The sequence below is a fragment of the Archocentrus centrarchus genome, chromosome 7, assembly GCF_007364275.1.
Source record: "Archocentrus centrarchus isolate MPI-CPG fArcCen1 chromosome 7, fArcCen1, whole genome shotgun sequence".
In the NCBI taxonomy this organism is placed as follows: domain Eukaryota; kingdom Metazoa; phylum Chordata; class Actinopteri; order Cichliformes; family Cichlidae; genus Archocentrus; species Archocentrus centrarchus.
Genome location: NC_044352.1, coordinates 36061015 through 36085513, shown reverse-complemented (window position 1 = coordinate 36085513; position 24499 = coordinate 36061015). Strand labels below are relative to the sequence as shown.

At 41.4% G+C, this 24499-nt stretch overlaps 1 protein-coding gene across 2 annotated transcripts in view; it reads right to left on the bottom strand.

The window, feature by feature from the left end:
* rtel1 (regulator of telomere elongation helicase 1) overlaps positions 1–23502 on the bottom strand; it is a 45343-nt gene extending 21841 nt beyond the window's left edge. For both annotated transcript variants that reach the window (XM_030734710.1, XM_030734711.1), the window contains exons 1-16: positions 23174–23502; positions 20787–20985; positions 17024–17117; positions 15033–15114; positions 12463–12523; positions 10777–10852; positions 9888–9972; positions 9563–9628; positions 4687–4843; positions 4408–4446; positions 4239–4314; positions 2432–2529; positions 2230–2285; positions 2038–2109; positions 1070–1151; positions 753–885 (exon numbers count right to left, since the gene is read on the bottom strand). In XM_030734710.1, coding sequence (XP_030590570.1) covers positions 753–885; positions 1070–1151; positions 2038–2109; positions 2230–2285; positions 2432–2529; positions 4239–4314; positions 4408–4446; positions 4687–4843; positions 9563–9628; positions 9888–9972; positions 10777–10852; positions 12463–12523; positions 15033–15114; positions 17024–17117; positions 20787–20985; positions 23174–23275 — 1478 coding nt within the window. In that variant the 5' untranslated portion in view covers positions 23276–23502. The remainder of the gene's footprint in view (positions 1–752; positions 886–1069; positions 1152–2037; positions 2110–2229; positions 2286–2431; positions 2530–4238; positions 4315–4407; positions 4447–4686; positions 4844–9562; positions 9629–9887; positions 9973–10776; positions 10853–12462; positions 12524–15032; positions 15115–17023; positions 17118–20786; positions 20986–23173) is intronic.
* Between the last annotated feature and the right edge of the window lie 997 nt (positions 23503–24499).

The following is a 24499-nucleotide window of genomic DNA, read 5'->3' as shown; positions in this document are numbered from 1 at the left end:
CCACTATATGATCAATGTCTGTTAAGTTGTCCTCTTTCGGGTGTATCTCTCGTGTTCAACTTTTTGTGCTTGCTCGTGGCAGATTACGGACCCCTGTCATCGCCGTCTTGGATCACCTGGTCTCCCCGCCTGCCTGCCCTCCCAGAGACATCAACACCCCACCCCGCTTGCTAACCCCCCTCCGAGCAGCTCCACCACGCTCTCCCCACGTAAGCTTTCCCTCACATAGCCGAATCTGGCCTTCCTATTCTTGAGTGTAACCGGTGGTTTGCACCTTTGTAAACCCTCTCTTTCTACATTCATGGAGGTATCTCTTAATGTGAGACTTTCACAATGACATGCACATCTCCTCAGGAACGTCCTTGATTTGATGTTTTTTTCTTAAACATGTAAAGACTTCTGTGATCATTCAGAACTCCAGAGCTTTTTCTGCATGTCATGAAATAATGATGGAGCGGGCTTCACCTGGCCATGAAACTCCTTTTCAGTCTATTATCAAATTACTTGTGAGCCTCACAAAATGGGGGTGTATGTCTAAAAATGGCTTTAATTCCTGAGTCGAACAGATCTACAGGCTATAAAGTGAATCATTGACTTTTATGGAGAGCACATTTCAGGAGCAGCAGTTTACATTGTAATGTCTGGTTCAACTCTTCTGCTCAGTGTAAACAGGTATAAAGGTGATTTTTAAGGAGCTGCTATTCAAGGCAGTGTGGTAAAAAAATGTAAATGTGCACTGACAGGTAACTTACATCCTCATCTCAGAGGTGAAAGAGGACAGCGGAGAGAGGGTACCGCTTGTCAGAATAATGCAGCGGACCTCTTGATTCTTCAGCTCCTGCATGCTGAAGCCAGGAGAGAAGCACCAGTAACTCAGAATATTGCCTGCAACGTGCAGACAAACAGACCAGATTTACTTACAGTGCAACAGGTCACACATTAGTAACTACTGAAACTACAACGTTCAACAGGGTTCACTCTGTGGCTGCACAAAATATGATGGTATTACAGTCACTCATTCACTCACTAACTGCAATAACTCAGCATGTGTTAAGTTCTGCATCACTACCTTGTTTCTTTGATGAAGACGAAGCCCACACATCAGCACTCTGCTTCTTTCTGTGAATGCTGGTGTCCCGATGGATGTGAACCTGAGACAAACAGACGACAGCTGATAAATATTTACTTCATTTTCAAGGAAGAAAAAAACCAGCTATAATGATAATTATTTCAGTCACTTCTCAAACAAATGTGCCAAAGATATGCTGTTTTCTACTGTGAGAGTTTGCTGCACTTCTTTTCCACATGATCAGTTCATTTTAAGATGCCACCTTTGGCTGACAGACGCTTGTGTGGATCTTGTTCACAGCTTTGATATTTTGTGGGCTAAATAAATGTCATGGTCCTAGGCCTGCAACCTAGTGTTATGTGTTGGGGACTTTTGCATTAGTTGATTTTATGGTTCATATTGTTCTCTTTAGGTATCCTTTGGTTCTCCCGGTGTTCTCTCCCAGTGTGTCTCCTCTGTGGAGTTTCCTGTGTCTGTTTTCCTCAGTGTGTCATCTCCCTGTGTTGTGCCAGCTCTGTGTCTGTTTCCTCGTTGTCACACTTCCTGTTTTATTTTTCTAGTCTCCTGTTCAGTGTGTGCTTGTTTAGTTTTACTTCCTCGTCTTATTTCTGTGACTACATTCAGCTGTGCTCCCCACCTGTTGCCACGTCCCTAACCACCCTCCTGTGTATGTATGGCCTCAGTCTTCCCCTTGTCTCTTGATGGATCCTTGTTGTCATCATGGCTGTGTCTCATCCCTGTGTTCTCAGGTTTTGTCCCAGTCTACGTTTTCCTTGGTTTTGTAACCAGCCTTGTTTAGTTCCCTTTTGTTTTCAGCCACGATAAAGGCTCACCTTTTTGTTACTTACGACTGCCGGCTCCCGGGCCCTGCATTTGGGTCCTCACTTTCACACACCGTCACAAATATATTGAAAAAAGGAATATAACTGTACAACACACAATGACTCCCACAGTTTTAATGAACACACCTTAAAATGAGCTGTGTTGGTTTCCATCTGGTGCTGTCTGTCCTTTTCTGATGGTTCACCACAAAATACCAGCTAGATGACCAGAAAAGAACGAAATGTTCACATATGCTGCAAGCTGATTAAATAATTACTCTTGCCCAGGGATATCTGAGGTTTGCTTCATATGAATTACTATTCCTTTGCAAAGTGTACCTGTATGATATCAGATAGCTTCTGCAATCCACTTGTATTGAAGAATATTCCAGGTTCTGGTGAGAAACATGCATCACACAACCCACTCGTTAGTTATTAGCAGCATAAATGTCTATATGATAAACCCAGCAAATGTTACACATCGTAAATTAAGTGATAATGTGTATAAGCAAAAATATGAAGAAACTGAGCCATAACTGACGTCCCGCCAAGTGTCCGCTGATCTGCTCCAGAGCTTCATAGACTGCCGTCTTGCTGCTGTAGGTCAGATGAGCTCTTCCTAACAGCTCATAGATGAAGCTGAGACACAAGAAGGAGACAGACGGTCATTTACTGGCAGGTTTATGGTACCAGTTAACATTCAGAATCATTTTCTGACCACACTTTCTTCTTATCCATTTTTAAACAGGAGGTGTTTCCAACCACAGATTTTTGTGCAGCATTATGAATCTTTTGTTCTCTTTACAATGTCACACCATTACTGCCCTGAGGACGAACATCTGTGTCAGTTTCCTGAACTCCAAGTTAAGCAGGTTTAAAAAAATGGATTGATGGCTATAAAAATAAAACTGAACTGACTCAACATTAGTTACTTTTGTTGTTCTGCTGTGATTATTGTATTAGTGTGTAAGTTGACTGAGATAAACAAAAAATAGCCAAATTCATTGTATGCAATTACTAACACTTTTTCTAAGAACTAGGGGTGGGACTTTAACGCGTTCATTTCGATTAATTAATTACGGGGAAAATAACGAATTAAAAATTTTAACGCATTTTAATCGCACTTTGCACCGTGGAACGTTTCTCAGTGCACGAGTTCCAGGCATACAGATTATATCGACGTACAATGTCCAAATTCAGGGGCCGCATCCTTCGAACGACCCACGAACACCACAAAGGCCGGAAGTGAGCGGCTAGCCTTCATATCAGCATCGCCTGCCCTCACCTCAGCGTAGCACATGGTGCCTAGCAACCCTGAGTGTGAAGCACAGCTGTGTAAAAGCAGCTGGTTAAACAGAGGACGAACTTTTGCTCCTTTTTGTGGTTTAATTTTAATTCTTTTATTCAAAATAAGCTGTTAAAACAAGCGTAACACATTTCAACATCAAGGAATACAGCTGAGAGAATGATTAATTTCCAGCTATAACAAGTGAGACATTAATGTAGAATAAAACTATCCAGTTATGATGCTTAACTTTAATTTCAGGAGTTTGCTTATCACAGGAGCACTTCCACCCTTCGTTGGTCTGTGTAGTAGACTGGTGGGAAAATAAACAACATTTTGAAGTTTAAGCTTTTGTATATTGATTTATTCATCAACCAAACTTAAATGAATATTTATCATGTTAAATATTTAAATGTGATTAAAATGCGATTAATTTCAACTAATTAATTACAAAGCTTGTAATTAATTAGATTAAGTTTTTTAATCGAGTCCCACCCCTACTAAAAACACAATGTTTGGCTATAGAAGATATTTCAAATATGCATGTTTCTATTATTTCTGAATATTTCAACCTCACAGGAGGAAAGACGACCGCTATAACAAAAACATTTTCAGTATAGTGCAACTACCCAAATGTGAAATCTCACAGTTTGCCCTTCTAATCCTGAATTATTGTCATAACTTCTGCACATACATTACTGAATGCCACCCAATGCCACCAACCAAGGCTGGTGCAGAGGCATAAAAGAGGAAATACACAGTAGCTTTTATCCCCTGTACTGATTTGTTTTCCTGAATAAAGAACTAATGGGACAGTGGCAGAAATTCTGATAAACTAACATAAAGCAAATTTAACCTGATCATAATTGTGATACTCATTGTATCTTCCCATACTAGTATGCATTTAGATCAGAGTTGCAAAATTCTTACAAAAATGTGTTTCCATAGGAAAATTCAATGGCTGTGCTTGCTTTGATGAAGACATGAGGAGTCACATACTGACAGGCACTGCTGTGCTAGCTGTGAGTAGAGCACAGCTATCTACAACCATGCTGTCACCTACATTCCAGGTTTGGTAATGCCTTTGTCACTTGGGACGTCATAGGAATCAATGGCAGCTTCCAGATCCAGCAGTATCTCTGTTAAAGGACGGGGAAAAAGCAGTTTGGAAAAATCCCACAAAACACTGACCAACAGCACAATCGGTTCATGATACTTTAAAGAATACTTACGTTTAACTTTAGCAATGGTGGCTATATCCAACTTTAACCCTGAAACAAAGAATGTAAAAAATTTGCAGCTGATGATTTCTAATAACAATCCCTGACTTGCTTTACTGAAATTAAACTATTACTACTAATGACTAAACTACGGCTGATGAACCAATGAAGTTCTCATGTAAAAGGGAACCCAAAATTTTAAAGTGTATAAGGGGACATTTATATGAAAAGGACCCCACTATAAACAGCATGTGTGCAACCTCAGCAACTGAGACAAGTAAGCTTTCTTACCAGAGCTGACGGATTCTACGTTGAAGTCTTCATTCGCACAGTCTCTGAGGCCGACTTCTTTAGCCTGCTCAACAAGCAGCCTGTCCACAGTACTAATGGCTGAGGCTACATCATAGGGAGTTAGATCAAATGATGTTGATTCTTCACATGTCTTCTCCTGCAGATAAAAGAAATATCAGCTGGTGGGATTAGGGATGCTACAATATTTCAGCCAGAAATCAGCCAATAAGAAGGCATTTACCGACCACAGAGGCCAATGTTTGTATGCTGTGTCACATCCTTCCTGTGCTGCCCAAATGTTCAATGATTACATGATGGAAAGATCAAAGCTTTTATGATTTTATTTGTTATCTGAATTTCTTTGTTCCCCTGGCACAAAAGTGGAAAAAAATTACAAACAAAAGCAAAATGAACAAACAAAAATTATCAGCATCCAATGTTTTCCTAAATGGAAAATATCACCCACTCTAAAAGCCCTCCATAGAAAACCATTGAAATTTCAGAAACTGAGTATTTCATAAAACTTAAACTGTCACTGTTTGGAAAAGTTAAAGATATTAAAAACAACCACAACAAAAAAAGAGGAATACCTGAATAGTTCAAGGTCTTGGGAGCCGTTTAAAGTTAGAATTTATTTCCTCTAGCTCAAAGTATGCTGAACCAGTAGCTGAACTCAAAGTGGGCTGGGTTTGAAGAGGATTTGAAGCCTTCTCCATTAATTTCAATGGCCAAAAAAAAAAGTAAATAAAAATTCATAAAAACCTAAATTTTTTAAAGCAAATCATAAAAGTAACAAAAAAGAAAAGTAATAGAACATTTCTCCAGAAAAAGTTGAAGATGTGCAGAAGCAGTTTAATACTGGAAAATGTACAGAAGAAAAAAAAATGATATAAAGATTTGGATAACAGTAATGTGAATGCCATTACCTAGAAAAAAAACATTTTTCTAGCCAAAAGGTGAAAGCTGAAAGATTTTGTCTGCAATTAATTTCCTGAACCAGCTTTATTGTATTAGATCATAAAAATAAACCAAAGTGCAAAAAGTTGCAGTACCAAAAACTGAATATTGCAGTAAACAAAGAAAAAGTGTTGAAATCTGAACTGCATTTGCTCAAAACAATTAAATGAAGCAAAACTGGGAGCTGAACAGCATCAAGTATACATAGTTAAAATATGAATGTCTTGGACAGACTGGACAATGACCAAATATGAAATGATCCCATTAAAATTCTAGGATGAGTTTGAAAAAGTACAAGTGCTGGAAACTACTAAAATAGCCTAATTAATTCAAAATGGTGGACTTCCTGTTTGGTGTAGGGCAAGGGTCATCAACTACATTTGTCCGAGGGCCAGAATGTTTCTCGGCAGACAGTGTGAGGGCCAGATACTCTCATCAAGTAAAATAAAATTAACATTGTATCCTAAGTTATATTTTATCATCTGATATATCCATTTTCCTTTCACATTTATACTATTTTTAATGATGCGATGAGCAAGGCATCCATTTCCATGTTCTCCGTTATGTTGACGGTTGATATGGAAACACCTCAATTGTGTGCAGTTGTTCTCATTATAGATATGATGAGCACCGAAACAATAAAATGTTACACGAGAGTAACGAGTTTATCTCTGCACGATCTACTTTTCAGAAGAGAGATTAGATTTTTTTTTATTGAATACAGAAACATGAAGAGTTCAGATGCAAAACCTTCTAAATCTGCCCGGATACTTTTCTTTTAAAAGAGCTTTTTTTTTTTTTTTTAATCTGGAGCTTATGGTAAACTTTAGTAATTTCAGTTCACAGCCAACGGTGAGGTGCCCCTTTTTTACAAAAAAGTAAATATAGTAATTTACCTACTTTTTTAATAAATATTGTTTTGCATGCAGGTACACGACAAGCCACCACCCCCACCCCCGCGAGCAGGAGACGGGAGCCCCACCCATTTAACGGGTTATGACGCAACATAATTGATTGGCGTATAGTACCTGTGGCAGTACTATTCGGGGGGCTGGCTGGAAAGCTCTGGCTGGCCAGATGTGGCCCGCGGGCCGCCAGTTGACATTCCCTGGTGTAGGGCTTCGCTCCAAGAGGATTTTTTGCATGTCTTGACATGTTACATGTGTGTAACATGAATATACAAATTAAAAGCAGGTGTTTCTGATTGGTGGCCGTTTTACCAGCAAATCTCCCATTTCACCCACATTCTGTACAGACAAACACACCACCGTTTAGTGCACACGCATACATGCTGTTAAATTTACCTTGGTGTATCTCTCAAAAAACTGCTTCTAAATCCAAAACTGTAACTGTGAGGGTCACAAGGACTTGTTCTACACAACAGTGTGATTGTTATGTTCCTGATGTCAAAAATGTGGTCAGGGAGAAGGTACAGTACACCCTCTACTCACACAGAGCAAAAAGTTTACATCTGTTAAGGCTGAGAGACACAAACTTCCAAAAACATACAGAATAATAACAAACAAAGATTTGGATCTCAGTAGTTAAGAAATAATAATAGTGATTTGGATACCAATAATGTGAATGCTTAACCAGGATTCACATTAATACACTGCTCAAAAAAATAAGGGAACACTTAAACAACACAATATAACTCCAAGTAAATCAAACTTCTGTGAAATCAAACTGTCCACTTAGGAAGCAAAACTGATTGACAATCAATTTCACATGCTGTTGTGCAAATGGAATAAACAGGTGGAAATTATTGGCAATTAGCATCACACTCAATAAAGGAGTGGTTCTGCAGGTGGGGACCACAGACCACTTCTCAGTACCTATGCTTTCTGGCTGATGCTTTGGTCACTTTTGAATGTTGGTGGTGCTTTCACACTCGTGAGACGGACTCTACAACCCACACAAGTGGCTCAGGTAGTGCAGCTCATCCAGGATGGCACATCAATGCGAGCTATGGCAAGAAGGTTTGCTGTGTCTGTCAGCGTAGTGTCCAGAGGCTGGAGGTGCTACCAGGAGACAGGCCAGTACACCAGGAGACGTGGAGGAGGCCTTAGGAGGGCAACAACCCAGCAGCAGGACCGCTACCTCCGCCTTTGTGCAAGGAGGAACAGGAGGAGCACTGCCAGAGCCCTGCAAAATGACCTCCAGCAGGCCACAAATGTGCATGTGTCTGCACAAATGGTTAGAAGCCGACTCCATGAGGATGGTATGAGGGCCCAATGTCCACAGATGGGGGTTGTGCTCACAGCCCAACACCGTGCAGGACGCTTGGCATTTGCCAGAGAACACCAGGATTGGAAAATTCGCCACTGGCGCCCTGTGCTCTTCACAGATGAAAGCAGGTTCACACTGAGCACATGTGACAGATGTGACAGAGTCTGGAGACGCCGTGGAGAGCGATCTGCTGCCTGCAACATCCTTCAGCATGACCGGTTTGGTGGTGGGTCAGTAATGGTGTGGCCCTCCATGTGCTCGCCAGAGGTAGCATGACTGCCATTAGGTCCCGAGATGAGATCCTCAGACCCCTTGTGAGACCATATGCTGGTGCGGTTGGCCCTGGGTTCCTCCTAATGCAGGACAATGCTAGACCTCATGTGGCTGGAGTGTGTCAGCAGTTCCTGCAAGATGAAGGCATTGAAGCTTTGGACTGGCCTGCCCATTCCCCAGACCTGAATCCCATTGAGCACATCTGGGACATCATGTCACGCTCCATCCACCAACGTCACATTGCACCACAGACTGTCCAGGAGTTGGCGGATGCTTTAGTCCAGGTCTGGGCGGAGATCCCTCAGGAGACCATCCGCCACCTCATCAGGAGCATGCCCAGGCATTGTAGGGAGGGTGGCTGTAGCTCAGTAGGTAGAGCAGGTCACCTACTGATCGGAAGGTCAGCTGTTCGAGTCCTGGCTACTCCAGGCTACATGCCAATGTATCCTTGGGCAAGATACTTAACCCTAAGTTGCTCTCCAACCGTTCTGTCGGAGTATGAATGCTTGTGAATGCTAGTTAATTAAAAAAAAAAAAAAAAGCACTTAGCTTAATTAATGATGGAAGTGCTTGTATGAATGGGAGTGCATGGGTGAATGCAAACAGGTTGTATAAGCGCTTTGAGTGCTCTGATTGAGTAGAAAAGCGCTATATAAGAACTAGTCCATTTACCATTTACCATACAGGCACGTGGAGGCAACACACAATACTGAGCCTCATTTTGACTTGTTTTAAGGACATTACATCAAAGTTGGATCAGCCTGTAGTGTGTTTTTCCACTTTAATTTTGTGTGTGACTCCAAATCCAGGTCTTCATTGGTTAATAAATTTGATTTCCATTGATGATTTTTGTGTGATTTTGTTGTCAGCACATTCAACTTTGTACAGAACAAAATATTCAATGAGAATATTTCATTCATTCAGATCGAGGATGTTATTTGAGTGTTCCCTTTATTTTTTTGAGCAGTGTAACAAGAAGCACTCAGAGCACAGACCTCCACCAAGGCAGCTGACTCTCCTGACAATACTTTGTTTAAAGACATTTCATTGAATGCAAATTTTAATGGACTGTTAAGGTGACCTCACTGTCATTAAATGACTTACTGTCACCTGGCTGTCACCTCCAGCTTTAGCATGCTTCAAGCAAAGTGCTTCTCAGATTATTAAACTGCACGTCCCAGGGATGGGATACTTCACATATTTAGTAACAACGTGGTTTTAAGTTGCCATTTAAGTTCTTTTTTTGTGTTTCATAAGTAGTTGAATCACTTTTTTTTTTTTAATGGACAGCCAAGAGTATAATCAATCAATCAATCAATCAATCTCTTTATATATGAGCACTACTTTTGATACACAGTGCCAGGTTTAGTGAATAAATACATTTGAAAGAGTAAAGGTCTGCCAGACATAATCTTACCACATTATGAGCTTCATCGAAGATAACCACAGCTCCACTCAACTCGATATTGTGTGCCCTGCGGCTCTGTGGAATGAAGAGAGAGAGACAGATCTGAATATTAGCAGCTGTGGGATACTGTGAAATGAGTACCAATCATCACAATAATACAATACAAATACTTTGCAAACATACTCTTCAGTACTTTGATATTTTTGTTAGTAGGGTCACTTTTTTCAGGCACATCATTGAATGTGTTGTCTATTTTTCTAACAGATGATTAACTGCAATCAGTGTTTACTTCATGTATGCCAGCCGCAGAAGTAATGTGAGTGAATGAAGTCACCTTTGGATCCAGAAGGTAGTTGTATGGCATAAAAATGACATCAGCTTGTTGCTTCAGTGAGCGGGAGAGGTAGTAAGGACAGACTCTGTGGAAGAATGTACAAATCTAAATTCAACTGGGGCGCATATTATATTATATCTATCTATCGATCGATAGATAGATATACACACACGCGCGCACACACACACGCACACACCACTTGGAATCAACTCCACACACCTTTTATCTGCTGAATTTTGACTTTGCCATGGAGTAATGAAGGAACATGACTTTCCTGGCCATAAAACTGTCTGTATGTCAATTTTCCAATTACTTTTGAGACGCTAAAAATGGGTAATCCATAAAAATGGCTGCAGTTCCTAAACCATTAATGTTATACTTTTATTATATTTCATTTTCTTAAAGTTTCAAGTCTGCACTTCAATCATATTTTGATTGATTTAAAATATAGTTTGGTGGTGTGCAGAGGCAAAATTACAAAAGTGTTGTAATGTCCAGATACTTATGGGCCTAACTTTATGTGTCAGACTTCACCAAGCACTCACGTGATCAGACACCCATTTCATTTTACAGATCTTTGTGGATCCACAGATTTTGGTTGGGGTCAAGAGCTTTTTAAGTTGTCACCCATGTATAGGTAGCCTACAGATGGGTGACAATGATGGTCGCTAGAGATTTGCAAGGGTCTTCCTGGTTTGCAGTAAATAGAATACTACTCTCCAAGTGACTGATTAATCTGCTTCTATTATTTTCTTAATCAAATATGAAGACATTAATTTGGTGTCACACACAGAAACCCCCTCCAATGTCATTCTACTTAAGTATGAAAGGGCAGGATACAGACTGTGAAACAGACAAGGATAAAAACATGAAGTTGTGAATCACAAACCTCTGTTTGTTGCCAAATTTAACCAAATCTTCCACATCGAGGATAGAATTAACCAAGACTTTGTCAGTGCTCTTTTCTAGGAGGAAAAACAATAAAGTTGAGATCTAGCATTTAAAGAACAGTAAATCACAGATACATGTTCCAAACATTCGTCTTGACTCCTGGAAAACAAACGAACAAACTACAGTGTCCAGCTGAGTCTTCAATCACTGATCACTGAAAATCACTGAAAAAAACAAACAAAACATAAAGTGGAACTGATACTGCCTCTCCTTCCCAGTTTCCTCTGTTCATCCAGTATTGCTTAGTCTCTGCTTTGGGTGGGTCTGCCCTTGTGGTATTGTTCCCTTGTAGATGAGAGTACGCCCTGGATGGGTGTAGAACAGGCCATTTATTTTCTTGGTCTGTCTTTCTCTGGTGTATCTCTTCAACCTAGTGGCCAGAGCTGTGAGCCTCTGTGTGACAGTTGCTCAAGGATGTTTTGGATATCTTGTTGTACCTCTTATTCATTCAGGACCTGCCTCTCACGGCACTCTTCTGCAACGCTGAAGCATGTATAGTGTAAACAGAATTGGTCCTAGCACAGAACCCTGTGGAACTCCATAATTAACCTTAGTGTGTGAAGAAGACTCCCCATTTACATGAACAAATTGGAGTCTATTAGATAAATATGATTCAAACCACTGCAGTGCAGTACCTTTAATACCTATAGTATGCTCTAATCTCTGTAATAAAATATTGTGCAGGCTTCTAAGCCAGTGGTTGATCGCCCAGCGCTGTGCCAGGTTGAGGTAGTGTCCTGCCGGGCTGAGAATTTCACTAGTTCGCTATTGGAACTGTTTGCTATTGCTAATAGCAGTATGCACTGAGGTCCAACAAGACAAGAACAGAGATGAGTCCACTGTCAGAGGCTGTAAGAAGATCATTTGTAACCTTCACTAATGCTGTTTCTGTACTGTGATGAATTCTGAAACCTGACTGAAACTCTTCAAATTAACCGTTCCTCTGCAGATGATCAGTTAGCTGTTTTACAACTACTCTTTCAAAAGTCTCTGAGAGAAAAGGAAGGTTGGAGATTGGCCTATAATTAGCTAAGACAGCTGGGTCAGTGATGGCTTTTTAAGTAGAGGTTTAATTCCATTGTTTAACGGTAGGACTTCCTTGAGCAGTCAAGTAGGAATGGGGTCTAATAGACATGATGGTTTGGAGGAAGTAACTATTGAAGTTAACTCAGAAAGATCAATCAGAGAAAGAGTCTAAATAAGTATCAGTAATATTGAAAGTAGCTAAACAAAGATCCGTCTGTGAGATGGTTATGAATAATTGTTTCTCTTATGCTTAAAATTTAATTTCAAGTTATGGCCTGTAGGGGCAAGCTGGGATTTTTTTATACTATATAAAGTATAAAGTATACTTTTATAAAAAATACTCCCAGTATGGGGTTTTTAGAAAAACATCATAATAGTCTGTCCTCAAAATAATAAAGGCAATCCTAGATATTTTGCATGTTGAAGGACGTTCCTGGTCAAAGCTTCCTCACAGAAGTGCTTGAGGTAATGCCATCTTCTTAAATACCTTGTTTATGAGATTATTAGGGCCAAATACAATAATATTTGAATGTTACATGTAGTCTAAATAAAAATAGAAACAAAAAAGATTTCATGCTTTTTCAGATTACATCATTACCTTCAACATTGTTGTAGTAGACACATGACCTGGTGGAAACTTTTCCTCTGCACATGTGGACCTGGGGGAAAAAAAGAGATGATTCCACAGTGAATCATACTCACTGACCAGCTGGCCCTAGCCCATTATTTATTTTTTCCTATCAGCTGGCTTGCTGCCAGGTTGCTGTTGTGGTGGCCATTGACATCACTGAGCTGCTCCCACAAAGAGGTTCTCACCCTGCCCTCAAATACAATCCAACTCCACTGTCTTGGACTACAGCTGGCAATTGTGGTACTTGTGTTTTTGCAGAGCGAGTTTATGTGGGCTTTAAAGGTCAGCCTGTTGTCATAGGTCATTCTGATTCTTCACAGAAAGTGACTTAAGATGAGACGGTGTCTGTGAGCTCATCAGGTCAGTGCATGCACTTTTTAACATTTCACAGTCAGTGCCGCTGAAGCAGTCCTGAAGACAGCGGATAGACTCCTCCGACCACACCGGAACCAAACGTCGCTCCGGCTTGTGTTTCTTCAGGACAGGTTTGTAGGACGGAACCAAATAAAGAACACTGTGGTCCGATGAGCTGAGTGGGGCGCTGCTTAAAGATTTGTAAGCGTCTTTCACCGTCCCATAACACAAACCCAAGGACTTCATAAGTCGAGTGGGACACGCCACATATTCATAAAAATTTCCAAGTGACTTTCCGAGCCTGCAGTGATTAAAATCGCCCATAATGAAGTTTGGAGCATCTGGGGTGATTCCCTGAAGCCGCTGCACGGTCCTTCCAAGAGCCTGAGAAGCTAGATCCACATTAGCCTTGGGATGACCGTAGACGAGGGTATGAAAAAGCTGTGGGGCAGGTAAAAATGGTGCAAAGACTCCGAAAGAAACTCAGTGTCAGGAGTGAACAGTGTTTCCCTGACGACAACTGTGTTCCACCACTTCTTATTCACAGAGACACAAGCTCCCACCGAGTGATTTACCGCTCACTGTGGAGTCTCTGTCCACCCGAGTGGGCTCTCCGAACCCCTCAATCTCCAAGTCCAACTGCAAGTCATGATCCTTCAATCATGTTTCTGTCAGTGCCAAGACACAAGCACTTGTGTACTCCGTCAGATACCTGACATTGGCCTGAAGCTCCTCAATTTTCCCACGGAGTGACTGGACTTTTGCTAACATGATAGTGGGGGGCGGCATCCGACTGTGACCCTGCCGCTTCAGCCTCTGGCGCAAACTACCGCGTCTCCCCCACTTCATGACCCCTGACTACTGGTACTCCCAGCCTCGATTCTCCGTGGAGATTCCAATCTGGAGAATATCCGTGGGGAGAATTGCAGAGGGTCCACAAACCCCACACCTGAGTCCCACAGGAAAAGGAGGAAATCCCGGCTATAGTGCAGACGTTCTTGGTTCACACAAAGTCCACCCAGAAAGTGACACAAAAGTGTCAAAACGATCAAAAAGTCCACCACGCAAGCAATTGTTGCTTTCTATCATTTGCACCCATAACATTAAAAACAGTATAAAATACAAAATGCACAAAACACACACACAGAACGTACAAAACTACTGCTGCCTGTCGTCATTAACGGTGCCTTGGACTGTTTGTTGGTAGAAAAGCTACCGTTGCCAGCATGAATCCAAACGGCTACAGAGAAACTCACCAGAGCAGCAGCTGCTTATATTCCTCTGTAATTACTTCATTATAATCTGGTCACACTGTTTTTGTTCCAAGTACAAATTTATTATTACCTCCACAAAGGAGGTTATGTTTTTGTGCCATTCTGTCTGTAAACATGAAAGTTTTGACTCAATCCTGATAATTTGTAGGGGTGAGTGGGTTCATGTTAACACTCCACTAACATTTGCCATCCACCAAAGTCTTCAAGGTCAACTTAATGATTTAGTGGTGGAAAATTGCCCAAAAGCCTTATAACTTAGAAATATGTGGTGTGTATTGTCAACACATTAGGATTTTTTTTTTAAATCATGTCACATTTGACCTCTGACCTCTCCATCACGGTCAATAGATTGGTCTAATAAGCAAAGTAATAATCTTATATAGAGCTATTTAAAACGGTTTCTTACTTCCATAGTTTGCATTGACAACATACAGGTATATAGAAAATTATATATGTGGATTCTAAAGATCACGTTACTTTGGACCTCTGACCTCTTCTTCAAGGTCAAATAAAATCAAACTTTCATAAAATGCCTTTTATCTTCAAAACTATACTTAGAATTTGTTTGTTTGTAATGAAATGATGCTGTATATGGGGATTCTATGGCTCACATTTCACAGCTGCCTTTCTTTCAAGTTGACCCCAAAACGCATTATATATTTAAAGAAAGTATTGAGAAGAGAAAGAATAAATCCACATTAATTAAAAATTAAAAAAATAATGCTAAGTAATAAGTTGTGTCAAGTATATTAAAATGGATTTCAAGTGGTCAAATAAAAGCCTGCAAAAGATCTTTTTTTTAAAAACCAAACTCGCAGACATTTGGAAGGGTTTCATATTTAAAACAATTCATTGGACATAGCAATTAAAATACTCCATTACATTTGCAGTTTTAGAGCTGTAACTTACCTTGACATGGTTGCTCTCCTGACGCATGACTTCCTGGTTGATGCAAAGCTGCTCTCTTGAGCCCAGCACACACACCTTTGGGCTGGACAGCAGAGACATTAAAGACGGGGTTTACCATAAACGCGCAACAAAACCAGAACAGACAAAAAGGCAATGCGCCCAATAATGACTGCAGCAAGTACAATAACACTTTAAAGCCTTCAACAGGCCTGCAAGCCCCTGTGGGATGAAAAACAAATGACAGTCCAGTGTGACAGCTACTCCTGCTAGGCCAAACACGGGTGAAGTAGTTAAAGCAGTAACTGCATTACTGAAACTCAAAAGGTTAAGAAATTATAGAAAGATCGACATTATTGACTTATAAGGAAACTTCACCAAGAATTAGGTATTAATAATAATAATAATACATTTTATTTATAAGTGCTTTTCATGACACCCAAGGGCACTTTACAGGGGTTACAGCAAAACAAATCACATAAACGCACAAACAGAAACTAAATGACCAAAGGAACTAAAGTGAGTGTGCAGTTTTGAACAGGTGAGGTTTGAGTCGTGATTTAAAGACATGAAGAGAGTCAATATTGTGAATGTCTGGTGGGAGAGCGTTCCACAGCTGGGGAGCAGAGTGGGAGGAAGCTCTGTTCCCCATGGTGCTGAGGCAGGCAGAGGGCACAGATTAAAAACATTACATAAAAGTTTAAAATTGATTTGAATGTCACTGAGTAAAATGAGCATTTGATCCCCAAGTACTTGGTAGAGAAACTCTTGTTGGCGAGCCGTTTCTTGTCATTCGTCACCAAGTTTGCACACATCTCAGGAGGGATTTTGGCCCACTCCTCTTTAAAGAAACTCTAAATCTGACTCAAAGTTTCAGTTTCCTCCACAGATTTTCTTTAGGACTGAGGTCTAGAGACCGTCTAGGCCACTCCATGACCACGCTGGAAGATGCATCCATGACCCATCTTAAGTGTTCTGGCTGAGGGAAGGAGATTCTCGTCCAACATCTTACAGCACATGATCAATCCAGTCATCCTGCACCCTTAGCAGAAAAACAGCCCTAAAACATGAAGTTTCCACATCTGTGCTCGACTGTGGTGATGGTGTTCTTTAGGTCATACCCAGCATTTCTCTTCCTCCAACTGGCGGGTCGAGTTGATGCCAAAAAGCTTGGTTTCATCTGACCACAGTACTTTCCCCCAAACCTTCTAAAAATTATTTATATGTTCACTGGCAAACTTAAGATGAGCCTGTACCTCTAACTTCTTGAGCAGGGGGACCTTGCGGGTGCTGCAAGATTTCAGTCCATTGTGATGTAGTGTGTTAGCAATGGTGTTCTTGGTGACTGTGGTCCCAACAGCCTTCAGATCAATAAATTCCTCCCGTACAGTGTTGGGCTGATCCACCACCTTTCTCATGATCGTCCTCACCCTATCAGGCAAGATCTTGCATGGAGCTCCAGACAGACGGCAACTGATGGTCATTTTATGTTTCTTCCATTTTTAAATAATACCACTAACTGTTGTCACCTTCTCACCAAGCTTCAGTCCAGTCCAGTCTTGTGCAGGTCTACAATCTTCTCCTTGACATCCTTTGACAGCGCTTTGGTCTTTGTCCATGGTGGTGGAGCGGTTTGAGCAGCACACCTGTGGACAGGTGTGCTTTATACACATAACGACTTGAGATCAGGAATATCTGTAACTGACTGACTAATTGATTGTAGGATGTGTGAGCCAGAATTCTGACTGTGTTGCAGGGGATCAAATACTTTTTTCACTCAATGACATGCAAATCAATGTATAACATTTCTGTATTGATCTATGGCTTTCTTCCACTGTCTTTTGGCCCCCCCCTCAGATCTGGATAAATTCGAGTCCTGTCTGTGTTTTAACCACAGCAGCCGTAAAACTTGGTCTGAATTAGTTTAGTCTGAAATTGTTTTGATCCACAATACTAAACAATCATCATGCAGAGTCAAGTATTTGTATCTGTACCTGTATGATGTGTTCTTTAACTCACTGATAACCTGCGCAAGCTGAGAATGTGTCCTGGATGCGTATATGATCTTGGGGACATCAGTGTAGTAGGCTAGAGAACAACGAGAAAAGACAATCAGGGCTTTATACTACAGAAGCATAACAACATTGTGAAGCAGAAATGGGACTCGTACGTGTGTTGCTGCTATTGCTGCTTCTCCTGAGAGTGTGTAACTGGATGATGTTTGTGATATCAGTGTAAGGTTAGAGGATTCTCCATTCAACTAGACCTTCTGCAGACCAAGCTCTTCATTTGATCTCAGAACACACACACACACACACACACACACACACACACACACACACACACACACACACACACACACACACAGACTTGAGAACATGTAATAAACTGGCATTAATAACGTGCTTCTCTTTTTTTTTTTTCCCCCTTTCTTTTTAAATTTATTTTTTTGTATTTTCAGTGAAAGAAATCAAACACATCTCAACATACAACAATCAACAAAGGAAGCATACCATCCATTGCAAATCAAAGTTTTGAGTCCTGAACTATATTCTTAAAGAAAGTCCATCCGAAGAGGTTTCACATACTCAGTCCACTTGGTCCAGATTTCATAGAATCTGTCTTTTTGCATCCTGAGGGAGAAAGACAACTTCTCCATGACATGTATATCGTGTAATATGTTTATCCAGTCTTCAGTGGTAGGGGGCTCCACTTTCCACCATTTTCTTGTGATAGCTTTCTTACTTGCAACAAGTAGCATATTAGCAGTAGTCTTATCTCCATTGCTCCATTTGGACACAGGTACATCACCCAGGTACATTGTTTCACATTTGAGGGGAATTTTAGCTCCAAATATATTATTAACATGTTCACCTATTTCTTTCCAGTAGCTGGTTATAACCTGACAGTCCCAAAAGATGTGGTAGTGGTTAGCATAACATGCTTTTCTAATCTTACTCATCACTCAAAGTACTTTTTTACAAGCTGAATTTACCCACCCACTTTGTTCAGTGGACTTTAATCTACCTCACATCCATGGTCAATTTATAATCAATTAACAAATAACCTGGGGGCACGGGTGTGTGGTGGTTAGCACCCTCAAGTCTCAAGGCATAAAGGTCCTACTAGTAGCATGTACAAGTGCTCAAAACATGTAAGCGATCTCTCCCTTGTTGCTAAGAACATCCCATGAACCCAGAAATAACCCACAATACAGCGATTCAGAGGTTACTGGTCTAAGAATCAGCTGCTGCCACTCTGAGTTTCCACAACAGCTGATCATGTTCTGAGTATGATCCCCCTGCTTTAGCGCGTGCGTGAGTAAGGAAAGAAAGCCATCCTCAATGGAGCACCGACACCAGGATTCACCATGGCAACGGGTAAATAAAGGGCGGAGCCTCCATTTTAATCCGATGGATGGAGGATCGCACGTGTCAGTGTGGAGCATGACGAGTCACTTTAATCAGCCTGACCCACTCTGACATCATCATAAACAGAATAAAAGTTTGTTATCAAATATATCATTTCTTTATAATGTCTGCTGTCATCATTTACACAACTTGAATCTCCATCACATGAAGCTGAATCCTAATTTTACATTTGATTTATAAAGATCGGTGGCGCGGTGGTTAGCACTGCTGCCTCACAGTTAGAATACCATCTGGAATTCCACCTTGTCCCAGGCCTCTCCCTCTCTCTCTCTGTGTGGAGTGTGCATGTTCTCCCCGTGTCTGCGTGGGTTTTCTCCGGGTACTCTGGTTTCCTCCCACAGTCCAAAGACATGCACTTACTGGGGTTAGGTTAATTGGAAACTCTAAATTGCCCACAGGTGTGAATGTAAGTGTGGATGTTGTCTGTCTCTCTGTGTTGGCCCTGCAACAGGCTGGTGACCTGTACAGGTGTACCCTGCCTCTCACCCTATGTCAGCTGGGATAGGCTCCAGCCCCCCCGCGCCCCTGAACAGGATAAGCAGAAGAGAATGGATGGATGGATGGATTTATAAAATCTAATTATTCAGCTGCAGCCTGAGGGAAACAGCTCAGACTGAGTTTACTGACTGACCTGTGTGTTAGAGACTGAGAGCAGCAGACCCCGGGGTGGAGCTGACCTCAGGTCAGTTTGTTACTTAATAAAAACTGTTTCTGCTGCACTTCATGACAGTTCAGTTTATGACCATTTAATTATTTAAATAATTATACAATAAAATTTTAATCTACTGATGGAGTAGCGTCCTCACCTAATTCATTTTTTAAAAATGAGAATTTCATTATTTCAGGATAAAAATAAGATTTAGAGAAAAACTGCTTTAATGTTTCTAATCTGATCTGAGATCAGCTTCACTGATTGATGACGGTTCTCTGACAGCCACAGCAGAGATGTTTCACTGAGTCACTGTTAAAGGTCAGAGGTCAGTCACAGTTTCATGTTCTCAGAAAGGTCTCAGCTTTATAGGTTTTAAATATTTCAGTTTGGGAGGATGAGACATTTTAATTAAAGAATGCCGATCGTGTCGGGAAAATGAATCCATTATGAACAGATCCAGACTGGATGAGCTGAAAAATGACTGGAGCCTGAACTGGATCTGGACCTTATCCAGTCTGAATCCCTGATCCTGATCCTTGGATCCTCCTGCTGTGCAGGTGGACTTGGACACGGTTTGCTGATCCGTTATAGAGCCTCTGATCACAGATTTAGGTGATTTTCAGTGAAAATATGTGGAGATTCATACTCTGAATTTCAGACAGCAGAACTTTCAAAATGTTGATTTCAGTCACTTTAAATCCATTTAGTTCAGTTTGAAGTCTTCATCATTTCAGCCTCATCTTCACTCAGACATTCACATCATCTCCAGGATCCGGATATTTTTCCATCAGTGAGCTTTTCCAGCATGACCAATGATCGGTCATTGATCACTGATCAGTGTGTTCTGTGTCAGCAGCTTCATCCAGATTAGTGTGATGTAACAGTGATGCTGCAGTAACTACAGTAAATGTTTCAGAGGAACTGACTGACAGTCTGACAGCTGCAGCTGCCTCATTATAAATCCGTGACATCATCGCTGTCTCTGTCCTTACAGCCTGTTGACGAGTGAACGACTGTAAAAGCTTCATGTTACAAAAATAACAAACTAACGTCTAACTGGGATTTCAGCGCTTGTAGAAACATAAACGTCTGCAGATGAATTCGCTCCTCTGACGCTCTGACAGCCACTTTATGAAGGAGGAAATGAATGGGAGTGTCAGACAGGTGGTTCAGGTGCAGCAGGAGGGGCGGAGTCAGAGAGACACTCAGAGGTTGTTGGATAAAACCTGCCAGGTTAGGGTTACAGAGTCTGTTGCTCGCCCAGGGCGCCAAACAGGCTAGGACTGCCACTGAGAACATGCAAACTCCACACAGAGAGGCCCGGGCCAAGGTGGAATCAAACCCAGACCTTCTAGATGTTATTGTAGCTGTGAGGCAGTGGTGCTAACCACCACGCCACTGTGCCGCCCCACTTTTTGTGACTTAATATGAGCGTGGAAATGACTCATGATGTGCAGAAAATTTTTAATTTTCTTATGTTATTTATTGTTCTTAATGTTTTTATTTATTTATTTTTATTTTATTATTTTATTTATTTATTTATATATTTTTATTTTTATTTAGTATAGTCCCTGGGGTTACAGATCTTGTACAGCACTTTGGTCAACGTCGTTGTTTTAAATGTGCTTTATAAATAAACTTGACTTGACTTGACTTGAGATGATACAAACATACCTGGTTTGTCACCGTCAGTAGCAGCATTCCCCCAGGATGACAGAGGTGTGTTTGGAAACATCTCCTCCTTGTGCAGCCTCTCTGCTATCTTGCGGGCAGAGATGGTATCCTTGAAGTTCTCCCTCCAGGCCAGGGTGGCGCACAGCAGGCACAAAGTTTTACCCGTGCCTGTGGGGCTCTCTAGAACCCCATTGACTTTCTGGAATAAACAGACAGGTAAAGCTATACGGACAAAACGCACTTGGTGATGGTGCCAATCCACAGCAGTTGCAAGGTGCTTTATATTGTAAGGTAAAGCGCCTACAATATTAGAGACTCCCAGGGATCAGATGATCCCCCATGAGCAAGCACTTGGAGACAGTGGGAAAGAAGAGCTCCCTTTTAACAGGAACAGACCTCGAGCAGAACCAGGTTTACGGAGGAGGAAGAAAAACCATGTAGTAGCCCAAGAAGGTCACGATCAATCACAGGATACTACCCACAAAATGACCAATGTGACCTTGAGCACAGTTTGGTCCAAGACCCATTAGGTTATTTTGATTAAATTCTGATCAATACTGTAGGAGTAGCAACGGATGGACGCCCCGGCACAAGCTCATCAGACCTACAGTAAGATGAGCTGAAAAGCACAGAGTGAAACGAGGGCAAAAACTATCAGAGAGAACTGCCCAAAATGTTCAGTGCATCATGGGACATCCCCAGAAGCCTAACCTAGAGCTACTAAGTGATGGATCAGAGTCACCTGAACCGGTCCTAACTATGAACTTATCAAAAAGGATGGTTTGAAGCCTAATGTTAAAAGTAGGGAGGGTATCTGTTTTGGCACCATACAACAAAAATAATGACACATTAGCTGGTGCAAGCCACCACTTTGGTGTTGTTTCAGCAGGTTGTGTACCTCTCGATTTTTGTAATTTTGCACGTTGTGCAGTTTCCCCCCGCAGAAGGTGAGAGAGAACGATGATGTCAGTTTTTACGTCCACTGTACTGATAAACCAGCACAGAAGCTCAGAGATTCACAGGTTCACAGAGGGAGATACTGCAACAGCGCTGATATTTTTATTATTCACTTTGAAGTTTGAAGGGAATCAAGTCTTTCCCAGAGCTGTAACAGAAAAGGTCAGAACAGGATCATCTAACAGGTATGAAGTACCTTTAAAAAGCAGAGTCACTGCATCAGGAACTGCATCCTTACAAATACAAAAATCAATACAAATCCTTCAAAAAGAATCTACAGTCTCGATAATACATTAAAAATTATTGGCATAAAAGTATTTATGCAAACCTATTTCCATATGGAACTGTATTCCCACTTATATACGCTCTCAAGTTGGTGGCTTAATATTTTTGTTACTGTGGAATTACAAACCAGACAAACTTTCTTTCTGTTCAATTCATGAGCTTCAGTTCATTTCTTTTCCACAAAAAATTAAATGATTTATAGCTTTCCTGTTTACATGGAAAAAGTTACATTTATGAGTTTAGACAGACTTTCTGTTTTGAAAAGCAAAGCATAGAATTTTAAAGGCTGTGGCTCAGGAGGTAGAGCAGGTCATCTACTAATTGGAAGGTTGAGGGTTCAATCCTTGGCTGCTCCAGTTCATGCCAGAGTATCCTTGGGCAAGATACTGAACCCCAATGCTCTCTGACGGATTCATGGAAATGTGAATGCATGTGAATGTGGCACAGAAAGCATTTATGCATGTTGTATAAAGTTATGCTTGTGCGAGATGCACTGTGTGTGTTAATCATGTCCAGTGCTTTACATGCAAGAGAAACAAATAAAATGCTAGGATGTTTCTTTGTACTTCCTGGGTCCTCACTCTTTGTCGTGGACAGTTTTTTTTTTTTTTTTTTTTTTTTTGGGGGGGGGGGGGGGGGGGGGGGGGGCGTGGGTGAACATTTGCGTCCCTGTAGTTTTCCCACTTACGTACGCAGCCAGTAGGTGCAGTATTCTCCTGAACGATAGATGTCCCACTCGGACAAAAGCGTTGGTGTAGGAGGAGAAGTAGTCAAAACCGGAAGCAAAGAAATTGTAGTTTGTTTATTTTTCAGAAAGTCTCATCTTTTCAAATTGTTGGAACATCTCTCGCTATGTAATCTGGGAATCTTCTGCTATCGTGATCACAGCAATAAAAAAATCGACAAGTTCGGAGCCCGGTTGAAGACCGGCTGCGGCGATAGCGACACAACACACAGTTAAAAACTCGAGAAGTCCACGACCGGCCGAAACGACACCAAAGTGGCGTCTTGCGCTAATTTGGTGTCCCTTTTGTCGTACGGGAAACGGCCACAACGGCCCCATACCGAAAGCAGCTCACCTGGCTATTCAGCAGTGCGACTGTGCAGGTCGTTTAATAAACATACACGTGACCACCGGTTCTTACCTTCTGAAGATATTCAATCACTCTGCTCATGTATGTCTTCTGACATTCGTATGGAGAAAAGGGGAAATTTACTGTCACTCCGTTTAGAGTCAGTGAAGGCATTATTCCCTAGCGTCAGTCAGCAGCAGCACAGACAGACGCAGGTGGTGTTTAAAATGACGTATTTCAGAGGTATTCCTTCCAGCTCCGCAGTAGCTCCTACTTTGTAATCGTCTGAAACAGCTGAAGGTTGATACAACTTTCTTTTAACACTGGCTTCTTTTAGACGCAGCACAAAGTTAGTTATCAAACCCAACTCCAGCTGTTTCGCGCCAGCTTACAGCTTTCAGTCCACTCGCGCGTGCGCACTGTGACGCCATCGACTGTTGCGTTCAAAGGACCACAGAATACTGAACACTAAATGCTCATCTGGATACGTTCGAGAAGGCCAAAATCGCCTGTTATTTAATTTTCATAACTACTTTTTCGTGACTTCGGTGGAAAACGTCAGGAGATTACACAGATTAAAGTTTAAAAAAGAAATAACGTAAACATCCAGAGTGCCTGACAGTCTGCAAAACACTCTTGGAGTTAAAAGCTACAGCCGGGATTCAGCCTAAGAAAGAAGCAGGCTGTCAATTTTGTGACTGAAAGTCGTGGACGGTGGTATGTTTGCGCTTAGCCTTATGACATGTATTTGGTCAGGTTTTAAAGTCAGTGCGAAAACGCCACAGTATGGCTAATATGACTGTGATAGTTGATTCTAGGGAGCCGTTATCAGAACGAGTGTGAGCCGGTGGATGGTTCAAAGCTGTGAAACATTCCCTCTGTCCTAGAGCCTCAATAATTCTGGTATTTTGATTAATTTACCTGAACTGTCTTTTTCTCAGCGGTGCCCGCACAGCAGGCGACTTCTCTGTACTGAGTCTGTAACGAACCAGCTGACATTGTCTGTCAGAAACTGCAGGTATGAATGGATCTCAGATTAATGCCTGCGCCTGCATCTACCCACTTGTCACAGTATAAAGCACCTTAGTTTACACAGGTTTGTGTTCATCTACAGTGCATCACAAAAGTGAGTACACCCCTCACATGTCTGCATATATTTAAGTATATCTTTTCATGGGACAACACTGATAAAATGACACTTTGACACAATGAACAGTAGTCTGTGTGCAGCTTATATAACAGTCTTCTTGTAGAGCAACAATTCATCTTTAAGATCCTCACAGAGTTCTTTGCCATGTTGGAACTTTCAGTGACCAGTATGAGAGAGTGTGAGAGCTGCACTACAAAACTGAACACACCTGCTCCCTGTGCACACCTGAGACCTGGTAACACTAACGA